The sequence below is a fragment of the Rana temporaria genome, chromosome 12, assembly GCF_905171775.1.
Source record: "Rana temporaria chromosome 12, aRanTem1.1, whole genome shotgun sequence".
NCBI classification, from domain to species: domain Eukaryota; kingdom Metazoa; phylum Chordata; class Amphibia; order Anura; family Ranidae; genus Rana; species Rana temporaria.
Genome location: NC_053500.1, coordinates 120,215,669 through 120,241,347, shown reverse-complemented (window position 1 = coordinate 120,241,347; position 25,679 = coordinate 120,215,669). Strand labels below are relative to the sequence as shown.

Here is a 25,679-nt window from a genome sequence, read left to right as displayed (position 1 = left end):
GTGGAATGGCGACAAACTTTTACCCTTTAACATCTCCATAGGCAACGTTTAAAAAATTCTACAGGTTGCATGTTTTGAGGAGGTATAGGGCTAGAATTATTGCTCTCATACTACCAAACACGGCGATAGCTCACATGTGTGGTTTGAACACCGCTTTCATATGCGGGCGCTGCTCACGTATGCGTTCGCTTCTGCGCATGCGAGCTCGGCAGGACGGGGCGCGTTCCTGGCTCCTAACGTTTTTAGCTGGCTCCTAGATTCCAAGCAAATTTGTCAAGCCCTGCTTTGGGCAACTTCTGCTATTTTTGTTTGATGTTTTAACATTGGTTCTGAGAATGTGTGTTTGTACTTTGGATTTTAGTTGGACGGTCTTGTGTACCACGATCAGGTAATTTGACGTAACAGATTTATTGCCAGACCGTTGGTGAGCATGAACAGCCAACATTTGTTGTCGTTCATTCAGCCAACAATTGTCTGATGGAGCATACGCACGGTCGGATTATCTGACACAACACGTCCGTCGGACAATTATGGCCATAAAGTTGGATTGTGTGTACGAGGCTTTAAGGTGACCGATAACCTTTTGGCTTTTATAAGCCGCCATACTGTCATTTGGATGCCCAACAGTAAAAATCATTGGTAGATTGGGTGAATGCTTTGTATTTATATTGTTGCCAATCACATAGCAAGGTTCAAGCACCATTTAATCCACCCTCCAATAATAGAATGCCAGTGACTGACAGCCTGCCAAGGCTTTACCTATAACCTGACATATTTCAGTTTTGAGGGCACTGCCCTTTTGATATGGTATACTAAATCACTTCAGTGAAAAACCGACTACAATTTTCTTTCTGGTATTCTTTTCTTTTATAGGATCTCTGTCAAGGATTTGAAGAATATGCTGTCACAGGTCAACTACAGAGTCCCCAATATGAGGTTTCTACGTGATCGATTGACGGTAAGGGGAGATGACTATCCAATACATTCATATTACCTCTCGGCTAGAAATTCGTTACGTTGATTATACAGTTTTTTTTTTAATATCTCCCACCCTGTGCTCCTCATCAGATACTGATACGGAATGCAGGTTTCAGGAGCGCGTGTTGCGCTCGGAATGCAGGTTTTAGGAGCGCGTGTTGCGCTCCGAATGAAGGTTTCAGGAGCGTGCGTTGCGCTCGGAATACAGGTTTCAGGAGCGCCCGTTGCGCTCGGAATACAGGGATTAGGAGTGCGTGTTGCGCTTGGAAAGTGGGGATCAGGCGTGTGATAGGCCTGTCCATGGCAGTGTCCACTGCCCACCCAACACCCCCCCCCCCACACTCTCTCTAGTGTCTTCTTTCTCCCCTTCCCTCTTATAGCATCCTACCTATGCACACAGGAGAGCGAGAGCCAGCACAGTTCTGGTCAGCCGGCGGGGCGGGAGCTGGCAGAGTGACTTTTCATATTAAATAGGCTGGTGATTGATTGCTTAGGTCATAGCAACCAATCACCTGCTGTTTAACTTGAAAAGTTAAGTTGGCCAGCTCCTCCCCCTGCCCTCTTTTCTGAGCTGTGCTGGCTCTTGCTCCCCCGCTGTTTACTGATGACAGTGGCGGGGGGAAGGTGGTGGGGGGGGGGGGTCGGGGAGAGGAGGCTGAGGGTAGAGAGAAGGCGGGGTTCGGTGGCGCAGACCTGTTCCCTATCTACTTGTCACCTATTGGCGGTCGACAGGTAGCCCGCGATCTACGGGTTGCCGCCCCCGGCTTTACAGTAAGGGTTTCTTGGATGTGTTCTGTAGCTAGGTTACAGTTGTTAATGTTTGACTGAGCACCATGAAGCCCCCTCCCCTATGAGCTTCCTGTTTGTATGAATACAAAGTTCACAGGAAGATATAGAAAGGCTTTTTACAACTCCGGATCTATTCAGATGAGTGGAAAACTCTCCCTACTCGTATCTGCTGTTCCGTTGATGTCTGCAAACCATATCCTGGAAAGAAACTGAAATGGTGAATAACTGAAGCGCAGGGATCTATAGCCACTATTCTGGTCTCGGACACAATGCATTATGGGTACTGTAGGAATTCTAAGAGTAAAAGGCTCCATTCACTTTTGGTGTGACTTTGATCGGACTTTACATTTTCTGGATCATAGTTGCTTCAAAAGTTGCAGCAAAGTAGTGCAGGCAACTTTTCAAAATCACTGCAACGTTAAGTCGCACTGATCTAAACAGGTGCCATTGCAAACAATGCACTGCAACTTGACATGACAAGTCGCACAAGTGTAAATGTGCCCTAACTTTTAACTCATAAGGTAAAAAACATTTTCAGTTTCCCTGTGCCCCCTTTCCCTGTATGAAGGGGAAAGAAGGGAGAAGAGATCGGCTCTGTGCACTGCGGCATCTTTTCTCCCCTTACTTCCTCTTTACACTGCAATCGGGCAGCAGCAGGAACCATTGGCTCCTGCTGCTGTCAATCGGAGGAAGTGGGAGGTGGGCCTAAGTCCTGCTGTCTAAGGCCTCATATAGACGGGCAAACATGTACGATGAAAACGGTCCGCCGGACCGTTTTCAGCGTACATGTCCGCCCGGAGATTTCTGTATGATGGCTGTACACACCATCATACAGAAATCCGCGCGTACACGATACGCGGCGACGTGCGCGGCCCTGGCAGTTTAATGCTTCCACGCATGCGTCAAAGTCATTCGACGCATGCGAGGGATGGCGGCCGCTCGGACATGTACGGTAAATCTGTACAGACGACCGAACATGTCCGACGGACAGGATTCCAGCGGGCATGTTTCTAAACAAGTTTAGAAATATTTGCCCGCTCGAAAAAGGCCCGGCGGGCAAATGTACGCTGGAATCCTGTCCGCTCGGCTGTACAGACGACCGAACATGTCTGCTGAAACTGGTCCCCGGACCAGTTTCAGCAGACATGTTCGGTCGTCTGTACGGGGCCTTAGTCGTGGCTCTGTAGACACACGGCTCGGGAGCGCTGGGGACTACCTCTTCCCAAAGCCAGCGGCTGGCTAGGGTAGTCCCGCAGAAGAAGAGGAGGAGCCAAGGTCCCCACCGGGGAACCCAGAAGAGGATTGGGGCCGTATATATGTGTGTGTGTGTGTGTGTGTGTGTGTGTGTAATAAAAAACAAAATTTGAATTTAGTAACCCTTTAACAACTTCCCGCCCGGTCTATAGCAGATTGACGGCCGGGAAGTGGAAGGCCTGTTATCCTGACTGGGCATCATATGACGTCCAGCAGGATAACGTGTCGGCGTGGGCCGATCGCGGCGTGTCAATCTGACACGCCGCATCTCCAATCGTGATAAGAAATCTCTGTCAGAGAGGCTTCTTACCACGTAATCAGCTGTGACCAATCACAGCTGATCATTGCGTAAACCAGGAAGTGCCCGTAAACGGCATTCCTCGTTTCCGCGCTGACCAGGAGAACGGATTAGCGTCTCTTTCTGTTAGAGGAGGGGGGTCTGTGCTGATAATCGGCACATTGATTATCAGCACAGCCCCCTCAGATCTGCCAATCAGTGCCCAGCAGTGTCCCAACAATAGTCTGCCAGAGCCCACCACAGTGCCCAGCAGGAACACCTGTCAGTAATTTATCAGTATCTCATCAGTGCCGCCTTTCAGTGCCCATCAATTCTACATATCAGTGCCCGTTCGTGAAGGAGAAAACTACATTTTATGACAGAAACTAAGAAAAATGTTGGTCTTTTTTAGTTTGTTTAGCAAAAAATAAAACCCCCAGAGGTTATCGATTACCACCAAAGGAAAGCTGTGGGAAGAAAATGCTAAAAATGTCGTTGGGGTACAGTGTTGCATGACCGCGCAGTTTTCATTCAAAAGTGTGACAGCGCTGAAAGCTGAAAATTGTCCTGGGCGAAAGTGCCCAGTATTGAAGTGGTTAAGGTAGAATTTTAGCTTTAACATCACTCTAAATCAGGGGTCTCCAAACTGCAACCCGAGGGCCAGATGTGGCCCTTTTGTTAGCCTTTATCCGGCCTCTGGGCACTATTCCTCCCATTAATGAGGCACTATTCCTCCCACTGACACCAACAATGTGGCACTATATCTTCTACCGATACCAATGATGGGATACTATTCCTCGTACTAATAGGGGCACTACTTCTCCTTCTATTGACCACCAACCCTGAGGCCATATTTATTTTCACTGATGCTGAGCCCGTGACATTTTGTGCCCCTGCTGGCCACAATCCGGCCCTCCTAAAGTGTGAAGGACAACAAACTGGCTCTTTGTTTGAAAAGTTTGGAGACCCCTGCTCTAAATAGTTAGGTTGGGCCAAGCTGGTCCTAACTAACTATTTCTGAGAATGATGTGGCCGCTGTGTGCACTGTAATTGTACTGCAGTAGCATTAGCTACAGACATCTGCTGGAACTAAAGATTAGATTTTTATATTATTTTTAAGATATACTGTGTATATCGCTTGAATCTAGTGAGTGTCACATCCTTATGTATTGATTTTAACATTAGCATAGGACTATTAAGACACTAAACTGCAACAGATTTTTCTTAAGGCCTCATGGGCACTGGATGTTTTAATGCTTCTATTAGGGTTGTGTTGCCACTGCATCCCTTTTAAACCCGAACACATATGGATTGCATAGGTTCTTGGAGAGATGGCCAAACGCCCAGAGTGTATGAGGCCTAAAACCACATTATTTTTGTCTTCTTTTTTTTTTTTTTTTTTTATTAAATAATTATAAAAATAAAAGTAAAGTAAAGGGTCCTTGCTTTATTCGGGTCTCCTTTTTAATGCCTCATCCTCCTATATTTATCAAAAATGTTGTCGTATTTTTATTTTTTTATCATTTAATACAGGCCTTCCACTAATTGGTTGATGATGAGTTCCACTTTAGCTAATCGGACAAAGCCTTGTATTCATTAATAAAAATATAAAGCTTCTCCTGAATGGTGGAGAAGCACTCAACCTGACTCACTTTAATTTCCGGAAAAAGGCATTAAGGTGCCCATGCTTCTGATGGAACACAGAGCCGCTTGCTATATGTAGCAAATGCTACTACAATCAAAAAGTGTACAAGTACATACGGCGCTCCTAGGAGAAGTGCAGAGTCATTTAGTCCAGTGGTTCTCAACCCTGTCCTCAAGTGTCCCCTACAGGCCATGTTTGCAGTTTTTTTTTGAGCTGAAAGAAAGTGGTTGAACTCTCATTTGCCGACCAACTGAGATACCACGAAGGTCGGAAGACACCACTGGCAGAAATGATGGAATTTTTTATTTTTGACTTTGTAGATTTGGGTCTAATGTCTTCTCCGTCTGTTCCTCCTTCCCCTTTCTGTAGGAAGTGGAGCAGAGAAACCAAGAGATCAACTATGCTCAGTTTGCCCAGCTATACCGCTCTCTTATGTACAATGCACAGAAGACGGTGAGTATTGCACGTTCATTCGGAGTCGGCTTCCCTGCCACGCTGTCTAGTTTGCGATTTTATCTCTAGTAATGCCATTTGCAATAACTGAGCCAGCCAGTCTCCAGCCAGGCAGGATACTTAGTATGGCTGGCTGTGAAATGGAAGGAGACAGTGGTTGTAAATGATCTCTGATTACTGGCTGCAGTAAATATTTGCTCTGGGATTTATTTATTTTTTAATTTGTTAATGAGCTCTTCATTGGCTGTGTTAAATAAAACTGTAACAAAATAATCGGTCATTACAGAGAAGAGGAACAATCAGACTAATGGCAGCCATGACTGGCTGTAATTGACATAGGTCCCTGCAAATCACAGAAAAATAATAATAATCTGAGTGTCATATAATGGGACTTTATGATTTTAATGCATGTTTAGTGTCCTTTAGGAATCCTGTGCCAAGAGATTTGAAGAGGCCGCAGTGTCATTTCTACTGTGAACACCAGCAGTGTCTATTGTTTATAACCTCTTCTGCCTGCAGATCAAACTGCATAAAGCTTGGGTATACATGTGCAGTGGTTTGAACAAAAATAAAAAACCTTACCGATCCCTGGATCAATACAACAATGTATGAAGCAGGGATCTTCCCTGCAATGCTATTGCATTCTAACGGGGGGCCCCCTCTCCCCATGCGGGTGCACAGGCCCCTCTCCCCATGCGGGTGCACAGGCCCCTCTCCCCCAGCCACATTATGAAGGAAAATGTTCACGTTTCTTGGAGGGCTTTAATGGTGTATATGCGTAACTTTGGAGGGATTCGGAGAAGTGAAAGCATATTCTTTCAGTACAAGCACAAAGAGGACCTGATCTTTGGAACATGTGCCCAAAAAAGCCTAGCAGAGGGCAAAGAGTAGTCACTAAGTATTGCTTATAATCTCCCTGCAGCTGTATTTACCGTATTTATCGGCGTATAACACGCACCCTAACTTTAAGAGGGAAGTTTCAGGGAAAAAAACTTTCCACAGCCCCCTGCGTATAACACGCAGGCACAGTTTACCTTATATTTTCAGGGTAAAAAAGTGAGTGTTGTACACCAATAAATACAGTAGTTCCCATTACTGACTTACCATGACTTGTTCAGCGTTGTATGGAAATGGCCCTCTTATTTGAGAAGGGACTTGGTTTTCCCATGTCAGAGTAGCTCCCCTGGTGACTAGTGATCCAATGACTAGTGGGGCACATTCAAGAAGCAGCAGGAGAGGTGGGTGGGGGACAGATCTGCAGAATGAGTCAAGCCGACCCGCATTGCAGGTCCTTGGGTATATCTTCCTTTATAGCAAGCAGAACAAGAGGGACACACAGTAGTGACATCACCAAACCTTGTTGGACTAAGCGGTCAGAGGCAGCAGTGCCTTTAGATGATCTCACGCTGCATATATACAGCCAATAATTCTTGAGGCATAGGAGTGTCCAGGTAGTGCACATAAATTACAGAAATTTAAGGGTACGGGTGGGCTTTGGCCAGAGATGGGCTTGAAATGGGTTTTGGCCAGAGATGGACTTGAAATGGCTTTTGGCCAGTGGTGGGCCTTGAAATGGCTTTTGGCCAGAGGTGGTCTTGAAATGGCTTTTGGCCAGTGGTGGGTCTTGAAATGGCTTTTGGCCAGTGGTGGGTCTTGAAATGGCTTTTGGCCAGTGGTGGGTCTTGAAATGGCTTTTGGCCAGTGGTGGGCCTTGAAATGGCTTTTGGCCAGTGGTGGGCCTTGAAATGGCTTTTGGCCAGTGGTGGGCCTTGAAATGGCTTTTGGCCAGTGGTGGGCCTTGAAATGGCTTTTGGCCAGTGGTGGGCCTTGAAATGGCTTTTGGCCAGTGGTGGGCCTTGAAATGGCTTTTGGCCAGTGGTGGGCCTTGAAATGGCTTTGCGTAGTGGAGATAACCCAACTGGAGATCAAAACCTGTCTCACTCCACCCAAAACAAAGGGTCCATTTTGAGTAGGGGTGCTCCAAAATTAACTATTCTGTGTCGTCATCTGTACGAACACACAGCTGTTTTCTAGTCCATTAATTTCATGAAATAGTTGCTAGCTATCGCTATCTCAGGATACCTGTGAAGGCTGAAATATGGAAGCTGCCTTTGCTAATTTGTTCTTAGAGATTTAAGCTCTTGGACTGTCCTACTGATCCTGATATTGCTACCTAGTTGGAAAGCTAGGATGGGCCCCAAAGGCTCATAAATATTATAGCTTATTAAATAGAGATGCAATGAAAGATTTTCATCAGCCTTAGGCCTCTTTCACACTGGGCTGATCAGTAATGATCCGCCCCGTGCACCTCCGCCTGCTCAGCGGGGATCGCTCCGTTGATCCCCGCTGAGCCGGCGGATGACAGGGCGAACCCCGCACACTGTGCAGGGACCGCTCTGTCTTTTCTCCGCTCTCCCCTATGGGGAGATCGGATGAACACGGACCGTATGTCCATGTTCATCCGATCCGCCAGACGGAAGGAAAAGTAGGTTTTTCCTCCGTCACACTTTGGCGGATCGGAGCGGGTCGGATGTCAGCGGGCATGTCACCACTGACATCCGCGGCTCCATAGAGGAGCAGGGAGCGCCCGTACAGGTCCGCAAAAAAAACTGACAGACGCACCTGTACGGGCGCTCCGTGTGAAAGAGCCCTAAATCTTTTGCTTTGTACAAGGAAGTCGCATTCTAACATGATTGGAGATTGCATTATTCACTATTTTAGAACCATATAAATGTCCTGTTGGCATAGCAGCCAGTCCTTACACTGACTTTGTTCTCTCTTCACAGATGCAAATCCCTTTCCTGGAGAGGTAAGTAGATTCAGTGTTTTTGGTCATGTAAAATTGGTTACTATAGCTTTATAAAATATGCTTAATATGATGCGTTTTTTTTTTTTTGTTTTTTTTTTCCCCTTACCGATTTTAAAGTTCTAAAGGCAGAAGTTTTTTTATTTGAATGCAATGCAGCAGCCCCCCTAATACGTACCTGAGCTCCATCTTGATCCAGTGATGTTGCACAACGAGAGACTCGGCTGTCCAGGACTCTCCCTCCTGATTGGCTAAGACACAGCAGTGGGTGTCATTGGCTCCCCCTGTTGGTCAAAGTCAGTGAGCCAATGAGGGGAGAGATGGGGGGGGGGGGTGGGGCTGAGCTGCGGCTCCGTGTCTGAATAGACACACAGAGCAGCGGCTCGGCTTGTGTGACCCCATGGCAAGCTGCTTGCTGTGGGGGCACTTAGCAGGAGGGAGGGGCCAGGAGAGCTGGCGACAGACCCAAGAAGTGGAGGATCTGGGCGTCTTTGTACAAAATCATTTTACAAAGCAGGCAAGTATAACATGTTTGTTTGTTTTAGCCACACAAAAAAACAAGACTTTAGTATCACTTTAAGCATTTTTAATGTATATGATAACTACTGTTGTATATTTTTTCTTTATTTCTAACTAATGCCATATTAAGAAGATTTTAAATATATTTGTTTTTTGCATTTGCTACCACTCATTTGTGCATGCAATGTCTTTTGAAGTATCAATAGGATATTATTTTGTCAGTAGCATTATAATGTTTAGAGGGGCCTTTATCTGCTATAAGTGACAATGTTGGATTCCTATAGAACATTTTTCAAAGGGGACAAAGAAAACTTTCTGACTACAGTGCATCCGGAAAGTATTCACAGTGCTTCACTTTTTCCACATTTTGTTATGTTACAGCCTTATTCCAAAATGGATTTGTAACTGCACCCCAAATGGGACAGGGGTTAAAGCCGTTAAAGATATTCCATTCCCGAACACAAGGCAGCTACCAAGACTCCACAGTCAGGCAAACGAACACCAATAACGAGACACACAGCTCTGTTTGAGATTCAACAGGAAAGGAAAGCCTTTATTGAGAAATACAGCTCTTATATACAATTAGGATACTGCAGTAACCAAATGGACAATGACCCAACTCCACCCACAACATCATACAATGCTTACCTAATGAGCCCCAATACACATCTTTTAGTAGACACCCTGACTCCGGCTCTGACCTAATTTACATGAGCTAATTAACTACAGCTGATGATTCAGACACCTGATCTTTAGGCTGTCTGTTAACTCACAATACATATTATCATCAATAGACCTTCACACAAAACAGGGTCAATTAGCACAAGCCACAATGAAAGATCCTTAGAAGTTAGTCTGGATTCAATACACATTTATCACAGTAGCAGACTTAATTACAACAATAGAATGCAATCACAGCAAGCTTTATAGTACACTACAACCAACACACAATATATTTACAATATATACTGCATTAAATCTGAATTAGCACAGACCATAGTGGGGTTCTCATTCACCCTGTGCCCCTATTAGAGACACTGGGTGATCTACACATAAGAGGCATCGGGGAGCTTCTGGGTCCCACAGGCCCCTCCGTTATAGGATTCAATTTACTATTTTCCTCAAAATTCCACAAACAATACCCCATAATGACTAATTACTGGAGGCAGAATCGGGTGTTTTTTTTTTTTTTAAATCAATGCAGTACTTACCGTTTTAGAGAGAGATGTTCTCCGCCGCTTCCGGGTATGATCTTCGGGACTGGGCGTTCCTATTTGATTGACAGCCTTCCGACGGTCGCATACATCGCGTCACGAGTTGCCGAACGTCGGTGCGGCTCTATACGGCGCCTGCACACCAACGTTCGGCTACTTTCGGAAACTGGTGACGCGCTGTATGCGACGGTCGGAAGGCTGTCAATCAAACGGGAACGCCCAGTCCCGCAGCCCATACCCGGAAGCGGCGGAGAACATCTATCTCTAGAACGGTAAGTACTGCATTGGTTTTAAAGAAAACACCCGATTCTGCCTCCAGTAATTGGCCTCAATCTAATGTTAAAAATAGATTTTTTGGGTGAACCTCAAGTAGTAAGTGATTTTGAAAAAAGATACAAGTCCAAGTCCAATCTGTGTGTGATTATATGTCAGTATTGCATTGTATATCCCTGTATGTTGTGGTCGTTCAGGTGCTTATCTAATAGTTTTTTGACACTATCGATGCTCCCCGCTGAGACCACTGCCTGTGGAAGAGAATTCCACATCCTTGCCGCTCTAATGCCGCATACACACGGTCGGAATTTCCGACAACAAATGTTCGATGGGAGCTTTTTGTCAGAAATTCCGACCATGTGTAGGCCCCATGGGACATTTTCTGTTGGCATTTCCGACAACAAAAATTCGAGAGCTGGTTCTCAAATTTTCCGACAACAAAATCCATTCTTGTAAATTCCGAGCATGTGTAGACAATTCCAACGCACAAAATTCCACACATGCTCTGAATCAAGTACAAGACGGAAGCGTTCGGTCTGGTAAAACTAGTGTTCGTAATGGAGATGGCACATTCGTCGCTCTGTAACGGACTGAAAAACACGAAGCTAAAAAAACACGAAACGTCTCTCACCAAACTTCTACTAACACGAGATTAGCAGAAGGAGCCCAAAGGGTGGCGCACTTGATATGGAACTTCACTTTTATTGTGTCGTTGTACGTGCTGTTCGTGACCGCTTTCTTGACGTTCGCAATTTCCGACAACATTTGTGCGACCGTGTGTATGCAAGACAAGTTTGAGTCAACATCCGTCAGTAAATTATCCGCGGTTTTGTTGTCGGAATGTCCGATCGCGTGTACGCGGCATTACAGTAAAGTTTGTCCTGTTGGAAGATGAACCTTCACCCCAGTCTGAGGTCCAGAGAGCTCTGAAGCAGGTTTTCATCAAGGATGTCTCTGTACATTGCTGCATTCATCTTTCCCTCAATCCTGACTAGCCTCCTGTTCCCTGTTGCTGAAAAACATCCCCAGAGACAAATGCTGCCACCACCATGCTTCACTGTGTGGATGGTATTGGCCAGGTGATGTGCAGTGCCTGGTTTCCTCCAGACATGATGCTTGTCATTCAGGCCAAATAGTTCAATCTTTGTTTCCAGAGAATTTTGTTTCTAAAGACCATACAGGCCTGATTGGTGGAGTGCTGCAGAAATAATTGTTCTTGTGGAAGGTTCTCTCTCCACAGAGAAACGCTGGAGCTCTGTCGGAGTGTCCATCGGGTTCTTGGTCACCTTCCCTGACTAAGGCCCTTCTCCCCCGATCGCTCAGTTTGGCCGAGCGCCTCGCTATAGGAAGAGTCCTGGTGGTTCCAAACGTCCTCTATTTACGGATGATGGAGGCCACTGTGCTCATTGGGACCTTCAGTGCTGCAGAAATGTATCTGTACCCTTCCCCAGATCTGTGCCTCGATAAAATCCTGTCTTGGAGGTCTACAGACCATTCCTTGGACTTCATGGCTTGGTTTGTGCTCTGACATGCACTGCTAACTGTGGGATCTTATATAGACAGGTGTGTGACTTTCCAAATCATGTCCAATCAACTGAATTTACCACAGGTGGACTCCTATTAAAGCGGAGATTTCCGGCCAGAAAATTTCACCTTTTAAATATAAATACCCTTGTAATACACAAGCTTAATGTATTCTAGTAAAGTTAGTCTGTAAACTAAGGTCCGTTTTGTTAGGTTGTTACAGCATTTAGACACTTTATAAAATAGAAATTGACTGGGGCCATCTTAAGTGTGGGCATCATGAAGCCAGACTGTATGACTTCCTGGATTTCAGCCTTGCAAAACTCGCACATGCTCGGTGCTGCACAAGCAGTGTCAGATCAGGTTTCAGCACCTGTGCTGTCCAAGTCACATGATTCTTTGAGACTGGGGAGTGCACAGACTCCTGGAAAGTTACACCCACTACATTCCCAGGAGTCTGTGCGGTGTAGGTTAGGAAGCATTAAGCACCTATGTGCAGGAAGTGGGAAGATTAACTATTCTGCCTAGCAACAACACTTTGAAGGCATCTAAAAAAAAAAAAAAAAATTCGTAAAGGACTAATGACATTTTTTTAAAACTACTGATGTGATGTTATATTTATGGGTGGAACTCCACTTTAAGTTGTAAAACATCTCAAGGATGATCAGGGAAAACAGAATGCCCCTGAGCTCAATTTGGAGTGTCAAGGCCAATGACTGTGAATACTTACGTACATGTGATTTTTAATTTTTTTTGTAAATTTGTAATAAATGTTGCAAAGATTTAAATCGACCTTCTTTCACATTGTCATTATGGGAATTGTTTGTAGAATTTTGAGTAAAAGAATGAATTTAATCCATTATGGAATAAGGTTGTAACATAACAAAATGTGGAGAAAGTGAAGTGCTGTGAATACTTTCCTGGATACACTGGACCTGGTGCAATGTTTACATGTCCTGAGATTACTAGAAGGGGTAAGCGGCATATATCGGGTAAAGATGGAGAAGTGGGCCAACCTGACATCGACCTCACCTACCCATCTTCCTCTGGTGGGAGGAAGAGCTTGTTTGTGTGTGTTGTGTTTTTTTTTTTTTTTATTCGGGAAACCCTCGAACACTTCACACAGAGTTGTGGTATGTGCAGACTGAAACGAAAATAAAAAAAGAAATATAGGGTCAGATTCTCGAATAATCTGCGGCGGCCTCGCGTAAGCTATTTACGCTACGCCGCCGCAACTTACTGGAGCAAGTGTCGTATTCCTCAAGCACTTGCTCCGTAGTTTGCGGAGGTTTAGTGTAAAAGGCCCGGCGTATCCCTGCGTATTTCAAAGGGGGCGGCTTATATTTAAATTAAGTGCGCCCCCGTTTCCATCGAACTGCGCATGCGCCGGGCTAAAAATAGCCCAGTGCGCATGCTCCAGTTCTCGGCGGAGAACGTCAATGACGCCGACGTGTGCGTCATTGACGTAAAGTCGTATTCAAGAACGACTTGGGAAAACGACGTACCCGATGGGAAAAGATGACGCGGACCCGACGCCATACTTAACATGGCATACGTGGGACTGGCGTAAGGTTACCCCTCATATAGCAGGGGTAACCTTACGCAAACAACGTAAGCGACGGTTACGCAACGCGATTTCGTTCGGGAATCGGCATATCGGGCTCATTTGCATAAACAAATGAGACCTGAACATAAACGCCACCTAGCGGCCGGCGGCGAATTACATTTAAGATCCGACAGTGTAAGTGACTTACACATGTCGGTTCTTAAGCGTATCTATGTGTAAATGATTCTAAGAATCACTCGCATAGATACGCGGGTCAAAAAAGAGAGATACGCCGGAGTTTCCTGAGATACTCCGTCGTAACTCTTCTGAGAATATGGCCCATACTGTTTTCACTGGAATAACATTCAGGGCTTTTGGAAATGAATGGCTGTCCATGCTGTAACACATGAATTCTGGCACTTGGTTACATAATGGATAATGGCCCCTTTTTTTTTTTTTCTTACCGATTGAATCATTTTCAAAAATGCAAAGAATGTGGATAATGCATATTTAGGTCTCGTTCATACAAATGTACAATAATGTATGCCTGTGTGCAGGCCATGGTTTCAGTTGGGAAGCAGCAGCTGCACGGACATTCACGTTGACAGCCCCTTGAGTACCCGGACCCATATGGCCGCCACGTTGGGCGCAGCTGTTATGTCTGTGCATCCGTTGCTTCCTAGTTTGAGTGAATGGGACTGCCTACACAAGGTATGCAAAGGGGTTCATTGCATTTTCATGCAAACACGGCCCTCGCATGGGCATACGCTATATTTCACCTGTGTGAGCCTTAAAGTGCTTTGGTTCAAGGCCAGTCCTTTGTCAAGTTGGATATCTAAACGCTGCACCGGCCTCAATTTAGCAGAAATATGTTAGAAACCGCTTCACATGTATGGCCCAATGAGGTTTCCAGATGGTTGAGTAAAAATACTTTTCGTGTTCTCTTTGTGTCAGAGGTGGCGAGCGTCAAGGGCTGTGCAGAGTGTCCCTGTTGGACTTCCAGAGCTTTCTGCTGGAGTATCAGAAGGTAAAGGTCTTTTATAGTATGATTTGTTTTCCTGTGTGATAGCAATGAATGAGGAGGAGGCAATTTCCCCTCGGGCCGATCTGATTCTCCCCAGAAAAGGCCGCCATAACGGAAGCTCCGCTGTTAGTCAGGGTCAGCACTACCTATATGCAAGGTAGGTGCCAGCCTAGAGAGTGCACGTCAGTTGGGTGTGTTGCTAGGTATTTAGAGACAGGGTTTGGTGGTGTGACCCGCCAGTTAGGCAGGGCTGTGAGTGATGGGTGGAGAAAAATGGTGGTGTAAACTGCGCTAATAAAATTAAAATAGACCCGTAAAAACGGACAAATGTCGCTGTGATGCAAAGATTGTAAAGCTGCGATTCGCTGCGTTAAAAAACAGTGAACAAAAATGGAAAAAAGGAAAGAATCGCGCTAAACCTTGTGAACAATAAACATAATAATAACAATAAACGTAAATATGACATTTAACAAACATTCTCATATGTTGTTAAAAAGAAAAAACACACGCATTACTATCCATAGGCATATAAATGACTGACACGTGATATTGGTGAATGTATCCTTATACAGCTCTCCCTGGGGATGACTGAAAATTTCAGCCTTTACCTGTACATGTGATCACCACTATTGGAGTATTTGAATAGGGGTGCAACGGATCGTTCCTCGGATCAGGAGTCACGGATCGGATCATTTTTCGGATGGGCAAAAAAAAAAAAATCTCCCCCACTGTAATATCCACATGTCCCCCCCCCCCCCCCACCAACTATAGTACCCCCTCGGTGCAGACCCCCCCCCTCCTCTCAGTACACTGACCCCCCCCCCCGCCTCTCAGTACAGTGACCCCCCCCTCCTCTCAGTACATTGACCCCCCCCTTCTCTCAGTACAGTGACCCCCCTTCTCTCAGTACAGTGACCCCCCTTCTCTCAGTACAGTGACCCCCTTCTCTCAGGACAGTGACCCCCCTTCTCTCAGTACAGTGACCCCCCCCCCCCAGCTAGTACCGACAGACACTCCCCGAGCGGTGTGTCCCACGAGTGCGGGCTCCTCCTCTGTGGGTGTAAACAGAGGAGGGCCGCCGCCGGGTGTACCAAGATGGCCGCGCCTCCGGTGCTAGGCCGAAGCCGCGGCCTTTCCTAATGTTACGGCGGCGGCTCCGGAGCTAGGCCGAAGCCGCGGCCTTTCCTAGCGTTATGGTCGCGGCTCCGGAGGTAGGCCGAAGCCGCGGCCATAACATTAGGAAAGGCTGCGGCTTCAGCCTAGCTCCGGAGCCGCCGCCGTAACATTAGGAAAGGCCGCGGCTTCGGCCTAGCTCCGGAGCCGTGGCAATCCGCGGATCACAGTGTGTTCCGATCCGAAGGGGGTGACCCGTTCGGATCACGGATCAACTGTGATCCGTTGCACCCCTAGAATATGAGGAGATGATTTACGTTAGGCTGTCTACATCCTAACTAGCCCAGCAGTTTGGATTGTCACCTATCAACAAATACCATATGTGCATCACACAAGACTACACCATTTAGGACTTTCATTCACTCTGGTGGAGGAGGATCTGAATTCCTTCCTTTTCTTTTTTTCTTTTGGTTACGGATTATTTGGACACAAATTCTCTGTCATTTTTCTTTTTTTGATGGTTTTTTAAGCCCTCTCCTTTTTGCAGATTTGGCTTTTCACGTATAAGGATACATTCACCAATATCACGTGTCAGTCATTTTATATGCCTATGGATAGTAATGAGTGTGGTTTTTTTTTCTTTTTAACAACATATGAGAATGTTTATTTGTTAAATGTCATATTTATGTTTATTGTTCACAAGGTTTAGCGCGATTCTTTCCTTTTTTCCAGTGATGGGTGGAGAGCTGGCAGGGGTGATCCGAGTTTCGGGCTGTGCTGTCAGCGCCAGAACTGTCAGTTAGCCGGCATGCGGTCTCCTCCACGGAAAGTGAGTGGGACCTGTCTGGGGGAATAGGCAGGAGGGGAGGTGATGGCAGCAGAGGAGGAGAAGTATCTGGGATGGTCTTCTCACATAGTCAATTGGGGTCTACAGTGTCCTGCAGAACCCGAGTTTCATGGGGCCAAATTGGGCTACGGTTTCATGTCACTCGTACCGCCAGCTGGTCATGAAATCTGGTTTTGAAGCTTTATTTTTCAGAGGACACGAAGTGCTTAGTACTACTAACCTAAATTGTTCGATTTCAGTCAACTGAGCTGCCAATTACCAGGACTAGGTCCAGAGTAGTCCTGTGCAATTATCAATTTTTAGGAAATTCTAGGTTTCCCAAACATTTTGAGGGGCGGTAAGGTGGTGGGGAATGCTGCTTAATGGTCTCTGTTGCTGCGGTACAGAATAGTAAACTTGTACAACATGCAGGTTAACCATAAGAACTGTTCCAAACTCTCTGTATTCTCTCCTGGCATTCATGCATTTCCCAGGATTCCCCATCTGCTATTTGCTTTTATTCCTCCTTCCATTTATATTGTCTCTTCTAACCCCTTTCACCAATCATTGCAGGAGATGTGGGCATCTGATCCTACCAAAGTGCAAGAGTTCATGTTTCACTTTTTGCGTGACCCTCTGAGGGAGATAGACGAACCATACTTCACCCCGGAGGAGGTAGGTCATAAACCAAGAAACCAGAATTGTATTTGTTCTATATGGTTTCAAAGAAAATCTGGAGAACGTAGGGCACAGCTTGCTTCCTGTGTCTGCCTCTCTGAAATTCCCATGTGTTTCGTTTTTTTTTTTTTTTTAAGTGTATTTTGTGCGTGTACTCGAGAGAGGAGCCGGACTTCAGGAGTTGGGAGCAGGCATACCTCCCCCAGAGGCAATATGCCACCTTTCTCCATGCCCCGGGTGGCAATGGCAGGTGTGTGAGGGGGTCCTCCCACACAGCCCGCCCTACCTGCTCCGCTTTGCAGCCCAACGGGGCAGAGGGACTCCCTATAAGGGAGTGAGAGGATTTGCCCGCTCAACCAGCCCCGTTAGTCCTTCGCCTCTCTTTTTAGAGACCGCGTGGTCAAAATGTGTGCATGTTAACCCAATTTCGAGTGCATGTAAGTGTGGTGGTTTTTGTGGGAGGGGGGTGGGCATACTAAGCGCAGGCTTACCTCGCATAGCGCACCCACCGGGAGCCGGGCTGAGACCACCAAAATCAATTCACATGTAGCCGAGACCGGGATCCGAAAAAATTGGGTTTTAACCACTTCAGCCCCAGACCATTTGGCTGCCAATTGACCGGGCCACTTTTTGCTATTCGGCACTGCGTCGCTTTAAATGACAATTGCAGCAACTGCGTCGCTTTAACTGACAATATATACTTTTTGCTATTATAAATATTCCCCAAAAATATATTAAACTACACATTCTTTCCTCGATTTAGGCCGATATGTACCCTTCTACATATTTTTGGTAAAAAAAAATCACAATAAGTGTTTGGTTTGCGCAAAAGTTGTAGCGTCTACACCAGGGATATGCAATTAGCAGACCTCCAGCTGTTGCAGAACTACAAATCCCATGAGGCATAGCAAGACTCTGACAGCCATGAGCATGACACCCAGAGGCAGAGGCATGATGGGACTTGTAGTTTTGCAACAGCTGGAGGTCCGCTAATTGCATTTCCCTGGTCTACACAATAGAGGATAGTTTTATGGCATTTTTATTATTTTTTTTTACTAGTAATGGCGGCGATCTGCGATTGTTTTTTTTTTCTTTCGTGACTGCGACATTATGGCGGACACTTTTGACGCTATTTTGGGACCATTCACATTTATACAGCGATCAGTGCTATCAAAATGCACTGATTACTGTATAAATGTGACTGACAGGGAAGGGGTTAACCACTAGGGGGCTAGGAAGTGCTTATGTGGGTCCTAGGGAGTGATTTCTAACTGTTAGCGGGCGTGGCTACGAGTGACACGACACTGATCGCTGCGCCCGATGAGAGGGAACAGACGATCGGTGACCGTGTCACTAGGCAGAACTGGGAGATGCTTGTTTACACTTGCCTCTCCCCGTTCTGCAGCTCCAACATGATCACGGGACACGGTGGATATCGAGTCCACGGTCACTTTGCCCAGCCGTGCCATTCTGCTGACGTATATGTACAGGGGCTGGTCGTTTACCGGGTTAAAAGCTTTCTGTGTGTCTTTCTTATAATCCGTGTAAGTTGATTTTCTTGGTCTATCTGCTGTTGTGTCTCTGCAGTTTGTTACATTCCTGTTCTCCAAGGAGAACAATATGTGGGATTCTTCACTGGACACCGTGTGTCCCCAAAACATGGACAACCCCCTCTCCCATTACTGGATCTCCTCTTCTCATAACACGTAAGACATTTCAGAATCCCGACTCCCTGTGTGCCCAGGTACTCTTCTTATATTTCCCCCCTCTACTTGGGATGTGTTCACATTTCAGCTAGTCTAGTGGACGTGGATAGAAAAGGCCGAATCAACACATTTTTTTTAGACCCCCTCCCTTCCCATGAAGAAAAATGAAAAATATTTATGTCCACTGCTCGTAGCGATGGTGACATCAATGGGCCTTCTGGTGGGAATCTGTTGAGAAGATCCATCTACTCAGCCCTGGAGAGTCTGATTGTAAGATTTGAGATCCTTCCCTTTCCCAGTATCCCACAGTGAGGCCCAGTGATGTCACCAGTACCTACAGGAAGTGACCAGAAGTGTAAGGCAAGTTTTTTTTATTTTTTTTTCGGTATGTTTTTATTTTTTGTGCTTTTTATTTTACTCTTCACGAAGGGGAGTGGGGGTCCAAAGCATTATTAGACTTTGCGATACAAAACCATGTATATTTTAAATGTTGCTAAACCAACAGCAGTAAAATCGGTCTGTATATGCAGTAAAGCATGCTTGTTATACTCACTGTGGTACCTAAGGGGTTAATCCTCTGCATTGTGTAAGAAGGCCGTTTAATCCTATCTTCACTGATCCCCCCCCCCTCTTTTACTGTCCCCAATCTGCTGATCTAAAAGAGCTTTGGAGGCACTCTGCACATGCTCAGTTTGATGTGTATGAGTTGTTTTGGGTGGGATGTGATCAGCACTGTCCAGACAGAGGGTCAGGGGTCATGCAGCCTCACAGGACAGTCAGAGGAGAATGAAAACTACTCCTACAAGCTTTAACCAGTTCTTGCCAGACACTGATAAGTCACAAGACTGCCATATACTGCTGAAAAGGAAAAGGTATTTAGCAGTTTATAATTATTGAAAGAATTGCATTTCCATGTTCTGTGTACTGTGGGATACCAGATATATACCAGATATAGTAAATGCAGGGTCCTGGGTTTAGTAACACTTTAAAGAGACTCTGTAGCCAAACCTTGTATTTCAACAGCAATCTTCCTATAAGATTATATGTGCCTTTAAAAAATGTTGGCATGTTTAGGCCCCTTTTTCACGGGATGGACTCCGCCAGCAGTCTGCTTGCTCAAGGGGGGATCAGTCTGCTGATCCGTGTTTTCTCTCTTTCTTTCTCTCTTTCTCTTTCTCTTTCTCTTTCTTATTCTCTTTCTTATTCTCTTTCTTATTCTCTTTCTCTCTCTCTCTCTCTCTCTCTCTTTTTTTTTCTCTCTCTCTCGTTCTCTCGTTCTCTCTCGTTCTCTCTCTCGTTCTCTCTCTCGTTCTCTCTCTCGTTCTCTCTCTCGTTCTCTCTCTCGTTCTCTCTCTCGTTCTCTCTCTCGTTCTCTCTCTCGTTCTCTCTCGTTCTCTCTCTCGTTCTCTCTCTCGTTCTCTCTCGTTCTCTCTCTCGTTCTCTCTCTCGTTCTCTCTCTCTCTCGTTCTCTCTCTCTCTCGTTCTCTCTCTCTCTCGTTCTCTCTCTCTCTCGTTCTCTCTCTCTCTCGTTCTCTCTCTCTCTCGTTCTCTCGTTCTCTCTCGTTCTCTCTCTCTCTCGTTCTCTCTCTCTCTCGTTCTCTCTCTCTCTCGTTCTCTCTCTCTCTCGTTCTCTCTCTCTCTCGTTCTCTCTCTCTCTCGTTCTCTCTCTCTCTCGTTCTCTCTCTCTCTCGTTCTCTCTCTCTCTCGTTCTCTCTCTCTCTCGTTCTCTCTCGTTCTCTCTCTCTCGTTCTCTCTCTCTCTCTCTCGTTCTCTCTCTCTCTCTCGTTCTCTCTCGTTCTCTCGTTCTCTCTCGTTCTCTCTCTCTCTCTCGTTCTCTCTCTCTCTCAATCTCTAGTTCTCTCTCTCTCTCAATCTCTCTCTCTCAATCTCTAGTTCTCTCTCTCTCTCTCTCTCTCTCTCTCTCTCTCTCTCTCTCAATCTCTAGTTCTCTCTCTCTCTCAATCTCTAGTTCTCTCTCTCTCTCAATCTCTAGTTCTCTCTCTCTCTCAATCTCTAGTTCTCTCTCAATCTCTAGTTCTCTCTTGTATGCTCTCCTCTATGGGCCATCGGATGTAAATGGACCGCCTGTCTGTTTACAACAGACTTCCGTTCTCTCTCGTTCTCTCTCTCGTTCTCTCTCTCTCTCGTTCTCTCTCTCTCGTTCTCTCTCTCTCGTTCTCTCGTTCTCTCTCTCTCTCTCGTTCTCTCTCTCTCGTTCTCTCTCTCTCGTTCTCTCGTTCTCTCTCTCTCAATCTCTAGTTCTCTCTCGTTCTTTCTCGTTCTCTCTCTCTCGTTCTTTCTCGTTCTCTCTCTCTCGTTCTTTCTCTCTCTCTCTCTCTCTCTCTCTCTCTCTCTCTCTCTCTCTCTCTCTCTCTCTCTCTCAATCTCTAGTTCTCTCTCTTGTATGCTCTCCTCTATGGGCCATCGGATGTAAATGGACCGCCTGTCTGTTTACAACCGACTTCCATTCGATCCAACTCACTAGACAGGACAACAGATCCCCATCTGTCCTTATCAGATTGGATGTAGGCAGGTGTAAACGGACAACCACCGCTCCACAGAGGAGAATGGAGGGTTTGATTGGGCAGGCAGACCTGATCGCTCCGCTCGTGTGAAAGGGGCCCAACTTGTCAAATCTTCCTTTGTGTATAAACCCAAAAGCCCTGAGGCTGCTGCTGAGTGTGGCTATCTTGCATGCGATTTCAGCAGACTCAGATCTGTAACTCAAGTGACACTCAATAGTAATCCACCTTGGCTCCTCTGCCATTGGCTATATAAAAGATTGTAAAGGGAGGAGCTGGGCCAGTACAGAAAGTAATTAGACAATCTTATACAAAAGGGCAGTGCTGCAATACATGAATAAACACAAACAAAATGAAAGCAAAGTGATCAAAACAAGAATTCACAAAGTGCAATCAAAAGAAATCCATAACTTTTCCAGCGTCCATGTGATAAATAGGAATTGTAAAAATTGATTCTTCAACAATGTGCTTCCACCAAAATATAAGGGATGCTCCAAAATGTCACGTGACCACCTCAAGTGCACATAAAGTACCTTAGCAGAAGGTATGACTATGTATGAGAACATGGCCATAAAGCGCTCAGTAGGTATAGATGTCTGTCTAGCTCCAGTGATCTTCTAGCGACTGGCCCGATTCAAATGCTCAAACTCGCACCAACAACACAGAGTGAAAAAAGCTGTCTTCATGTAGAAAGATTAGTTCACGGGTCTTTTAAAATCTCATATAAATGCACACTCACATGATTAAAAAGGCAGAGAAGCCATTTAGAGCACACTGTTGTTTACCATCCGATCAGCCTCAATCTGCAAAACTGCTTCCTGTGGTGACGTCACATCCGTTGGCCTCACCCGACATGTTTCGTCAGACATCATCATGGGGAGACTTAGTAGAGAAGAAGGCTGAGACATGCAAGGAGGATAGTGTCGGTGCTAGGGATTTTGCTCTTCCTCCAGTAGTCAAAGTTTACAGCAAGTTTAGAGGCGCAAAGTATAACTAAAGGCAAACCTTTTAAGTTTTGGACAGAGTGGTGAGGGATTAGAGTCCCTGACAGTTTTTATTTATTTCTGTGCCCCAGTTAAGAAGATTCACCCACTCTATTTGTCCTGTTGACCATTATCATTGAAAGTAAAAAGAAAACCCACATTCTTGGATTGTCCCCAGAAAAGTAATAAATGGGAAATCTTCCAGTGGAGACACTAGTTCTGGCAAACTGGGGGCCCCTGAAAAATTTCTTTAATTTGCAGAGACATCCTCTCACTTCCTGTTTGGCTATGGGACAGAAAGTGAAGCGAAAACTCTGCAATGGGACAGAGATGGCCAAAAAACAAATTGACAGGGGTTATTGTCCGCCCTTACTCTATCTGAAATGGGAAAAAAATGTGCCCATAGTTCTGATTCTAAAAGTGAATAAAAAAAAAATTATTGAAAGGAAAAATAATAAGCAAACAATTGAAAGACTTGATTTTTTTTCTGTGCTTTTACTTGCAGTTTTATAGGTTGGTGACAGGGTCTCTTTAATATGCATTTGTATATTGTTTATTTTTACTGTATCTTGTGATGCATTAGGGTGTGTGATTTTTTTTTTTTTTGCCTGCATTAGCATTCATCTTCTGTGTGTTTGCCAGGGGTGGGTATTTCCTGTGTGTTTTTCTTTTAAAATGGATGTAGAACACGCACTATGTACACGTGTTTCACATACGGTGCAGTTCATCCTATGAAAGATAAGCTTGCAAGAGTCATAGACTAATCTGAATTGGGTAAAAAAGGGATTTTTAAAATGTCACACATATTGATGATAACCTTGCTTTCTATTTTGTGTGTTTTTTTTTTGTTTTTTTTTAAAGGTTATTCACATATTTTTTGGGTTACTCTGCTTTATAGGTACCTAACGGGAGATCAGTTCTCCAGTGAATCCTCCCTTGAAGCATATGCCCGCTGTTTGCGGATGGGCTGTCGCTGTATTGAGTGTGAGTGGAGAACGCCATCTTGTGGATGATGTGTTTTTATATATATATAAAAAAAAAAATTACCAGCCATATCAACATGGGAAATGTGTTTGCCTTATGTAATCTTACAGTTAACTTTGTAAATCGATTTTTCTTTCAGGTTTTCTTGATATTAGACTGTATAACCCCAGTTTAAACCACTTAAAGCACAGGTGTCAAACACAAGGCCCGCGGGTTGAAACCGGCCCTCCAGGCCATTTCATGTGGCCCTCGCACCTCCCCTGCAGCTGCAGGAGAGCTCCAGCCCTCCTCTGGTTCTACTCCAGTCCCTTTACTTTCTGATTTCAAGCAATGCATCCAGCTTCTTTCCAGCAGCAGCACAAGGAAAGGGGGTGCACTGTGATGTAAGGGAGAGTGGGGGACTCAACTTCTGATGGTGGGGTGGCTCTTGACATCTAATATAAAGGGGAGAGCAATCATAATGCTAATGTGTCCCACAATTAAATTGAGTTCGACACCCCTGACTTTTTTTTTTTTTTTACCTTCGTGCATTCTCTGCATTAAGGTAAAAAAACACCTGTGTGCCCCCCCCCCCCCTTTACTTACCTGAGCCCGATCTCGATCCAGCGTTATGTCTAAAAGTAGCAGCACTGCGCTCTCTTACCCTCCTCACTGGCGATTAAAACAGTAGCGGGAACCATTGGCGGCTGCTGCTGCTATCGGTGACAACTAGTAAGAAGAGAGCGGGAGTCTGCCCTGTGTGTGCCAGTGTGTCGAGCCCGCAAAAGTGCCCCCTTAGCAAGCAGCTTGCTATGGGGGCACTAGGAACGGGGGAGGAGTGCCAGCAGGGGACCCTAGAAGAGGAGGGTCAGATTGCGCAGAGTAGGTAAGTATGTCCTCTTTTAGTAAAAAAAAAAAAAAGTTTCCATTTTAGAATCACTATACATTCAAAGTCCAGCCAAAACATTTTTAGAAGAGTGGAGAAAGTCAGAAACCTGTGAGGTTTCTATTGCGGTCTGTGTCTTTTTTTCTTGAGTCACAAAGATGTGAAGTGAACAACATCTCTCCATCAATAAAATAACTTGTTTTTATGGCTCATGCATGCGGATGTAAATACAGGCATGTTGGCGTACATCATTAAAAACACTTATTCTGGTCATAAGACTGTATAAACCGTATTACGTTTACAGGCACATGCTCGCTATACATAGCGCTTATGATCACAAGTACCAGCATTTACAGACCTATACACACATACAGCGTATTCTGTCAACACAGACCCGTAGGTGTAATTATACAGCAGTAGGGGCTCTCAGAAGCCACAAATGCGTATATTTTGTACCGTACGCCCATCTGTATTTATGTTCATGTGAATGAGCCCTTTGTTGAGTAAAGAAAACACCGGTGGGGATTGACATACTGATTATGTAATTCCTTGCTTAATTGCATGAAAAAAAAAGTGTTATATATACCGGTGGGGATTTTTTCAAACATGTTTTTTTTGGAAAAAAACAAACAAAAAAAACAGTAAAGTTAGCCCAATTTTTGGGCATAATGTGAAAGATGAAGTTATGCTGAGTAAATGGATGCCTAACATGTCACGCTTCAAAATTGCACACGCTCGTGGAATAGCGCCAAACTTTGGTACTTAAAAAATCCGCCTTCGGTCCTCCCCCAGAACCCTACTTTCTGATTTCAAGCAATGCATCCAGCTTCTCAGCAGCAGCAGTATAAGGAAAGGGGGGTGCACTGTGATGTAAGGGAGAGTGGGGGGACTCAACTTCTGATGGTGGGGTGGCTCTTGACATCTAATGTGAGTGGATGCACTGGACATTTAATCTTACAGATACAACCGTCATAATGCTGATGCGGCCCACAATGAATTTGAGTTTGACCCCCCTGCTCTAGGGTCTCTGCCAGGGGTGGACTGACAACTCATGGGGCCCCGGGCAATAGAAGATTATGGGGCCCCTGGGCTTACAGATGGCCACCACGCCAGGAGGCAGGGCAGCTAAAATCTCAGAATTTTCACATCAAAAGCATGTCGGTTTCAGACATATCAGGGACAGATGTAAAAAAAAAACACAGAATTTGACATATTGAGCCTGGCAACCCTGATGGGGCCCCCTAGTGGCATGGGGCCCTCAGGCAGTGCCCCAATGGTCAGTCTGCCCTTGGTCTCTGCTAAAAATACATACATAATGTTTGGGAGTTCTAGTAAAAAAATGATGATTTTTACATGTAGGAGCGAAGTGTCAGAATTGGCCCGGATGGGAAGTGGTTAAGGTATAAAACCATGGAAAATGTGCATGTATTGCTGAGCTGTACTGAATATGGTGTGTGTGTGTGTGTGTGTGTGTGTGTGTGTGTGTGTGTGTGTGTGTGTGTGTTTTTTTTTTTTCCCCCTGACATGAAAGTAGAAAAAGTGTGGTCATTCTTGAACAGTCAGGGTTGGAGTTTACAACAAAAGCCAAAGAGGTTCAATAAAAAATATTGATTGGCGGAACTAGAATGTGTAGGTGGGGGAGGGAAAGATGTAAAGGTTACTGAGTACACATTCATTTTAATACCTACTTCTATTTTAAA

At 45.3% G+C, this 25,679-nt stretch overlaps 1 protein-coding gene across 1 annotated transcript in view; it reads left to right on the top strand.

Moving 5' to 3' along the window:
* PLCG1 (phospholipase C gamma 1) overlaps positions 1-25,679 on the top strand; it is a 130,398-nt gene that overhangs the window by 63,876 nt on the left and 40,843 nt on the right. The window contains exons 5-11 of the mRNA XM_040330402.1: positions 874-958; positions 5,313-5,396; positions 8,183-8,205; positions 14,233-14,305; positions 16,815-16,916; positions 18,507-18,625; positions 23,029-23,114. Coding sequence (XP_040186336.1) covers positions 874-958; positions 5,313-5,396; positions 8,183-8,205; positions 14,233-14,305; positions 16,815-16,916; positions 18,507-18,625; positions 23,029-23,114 — 572 coding nt within the window. The remainder of the gene's footprint in view (positions 1-873; positions 959-5,312; positions 5,397-8,182; positions 8,206-14,232; positions 14,306-16,814; positions 16,917-18,506; positions 18,626-23,028; positions 23,115-25,679) is intronic.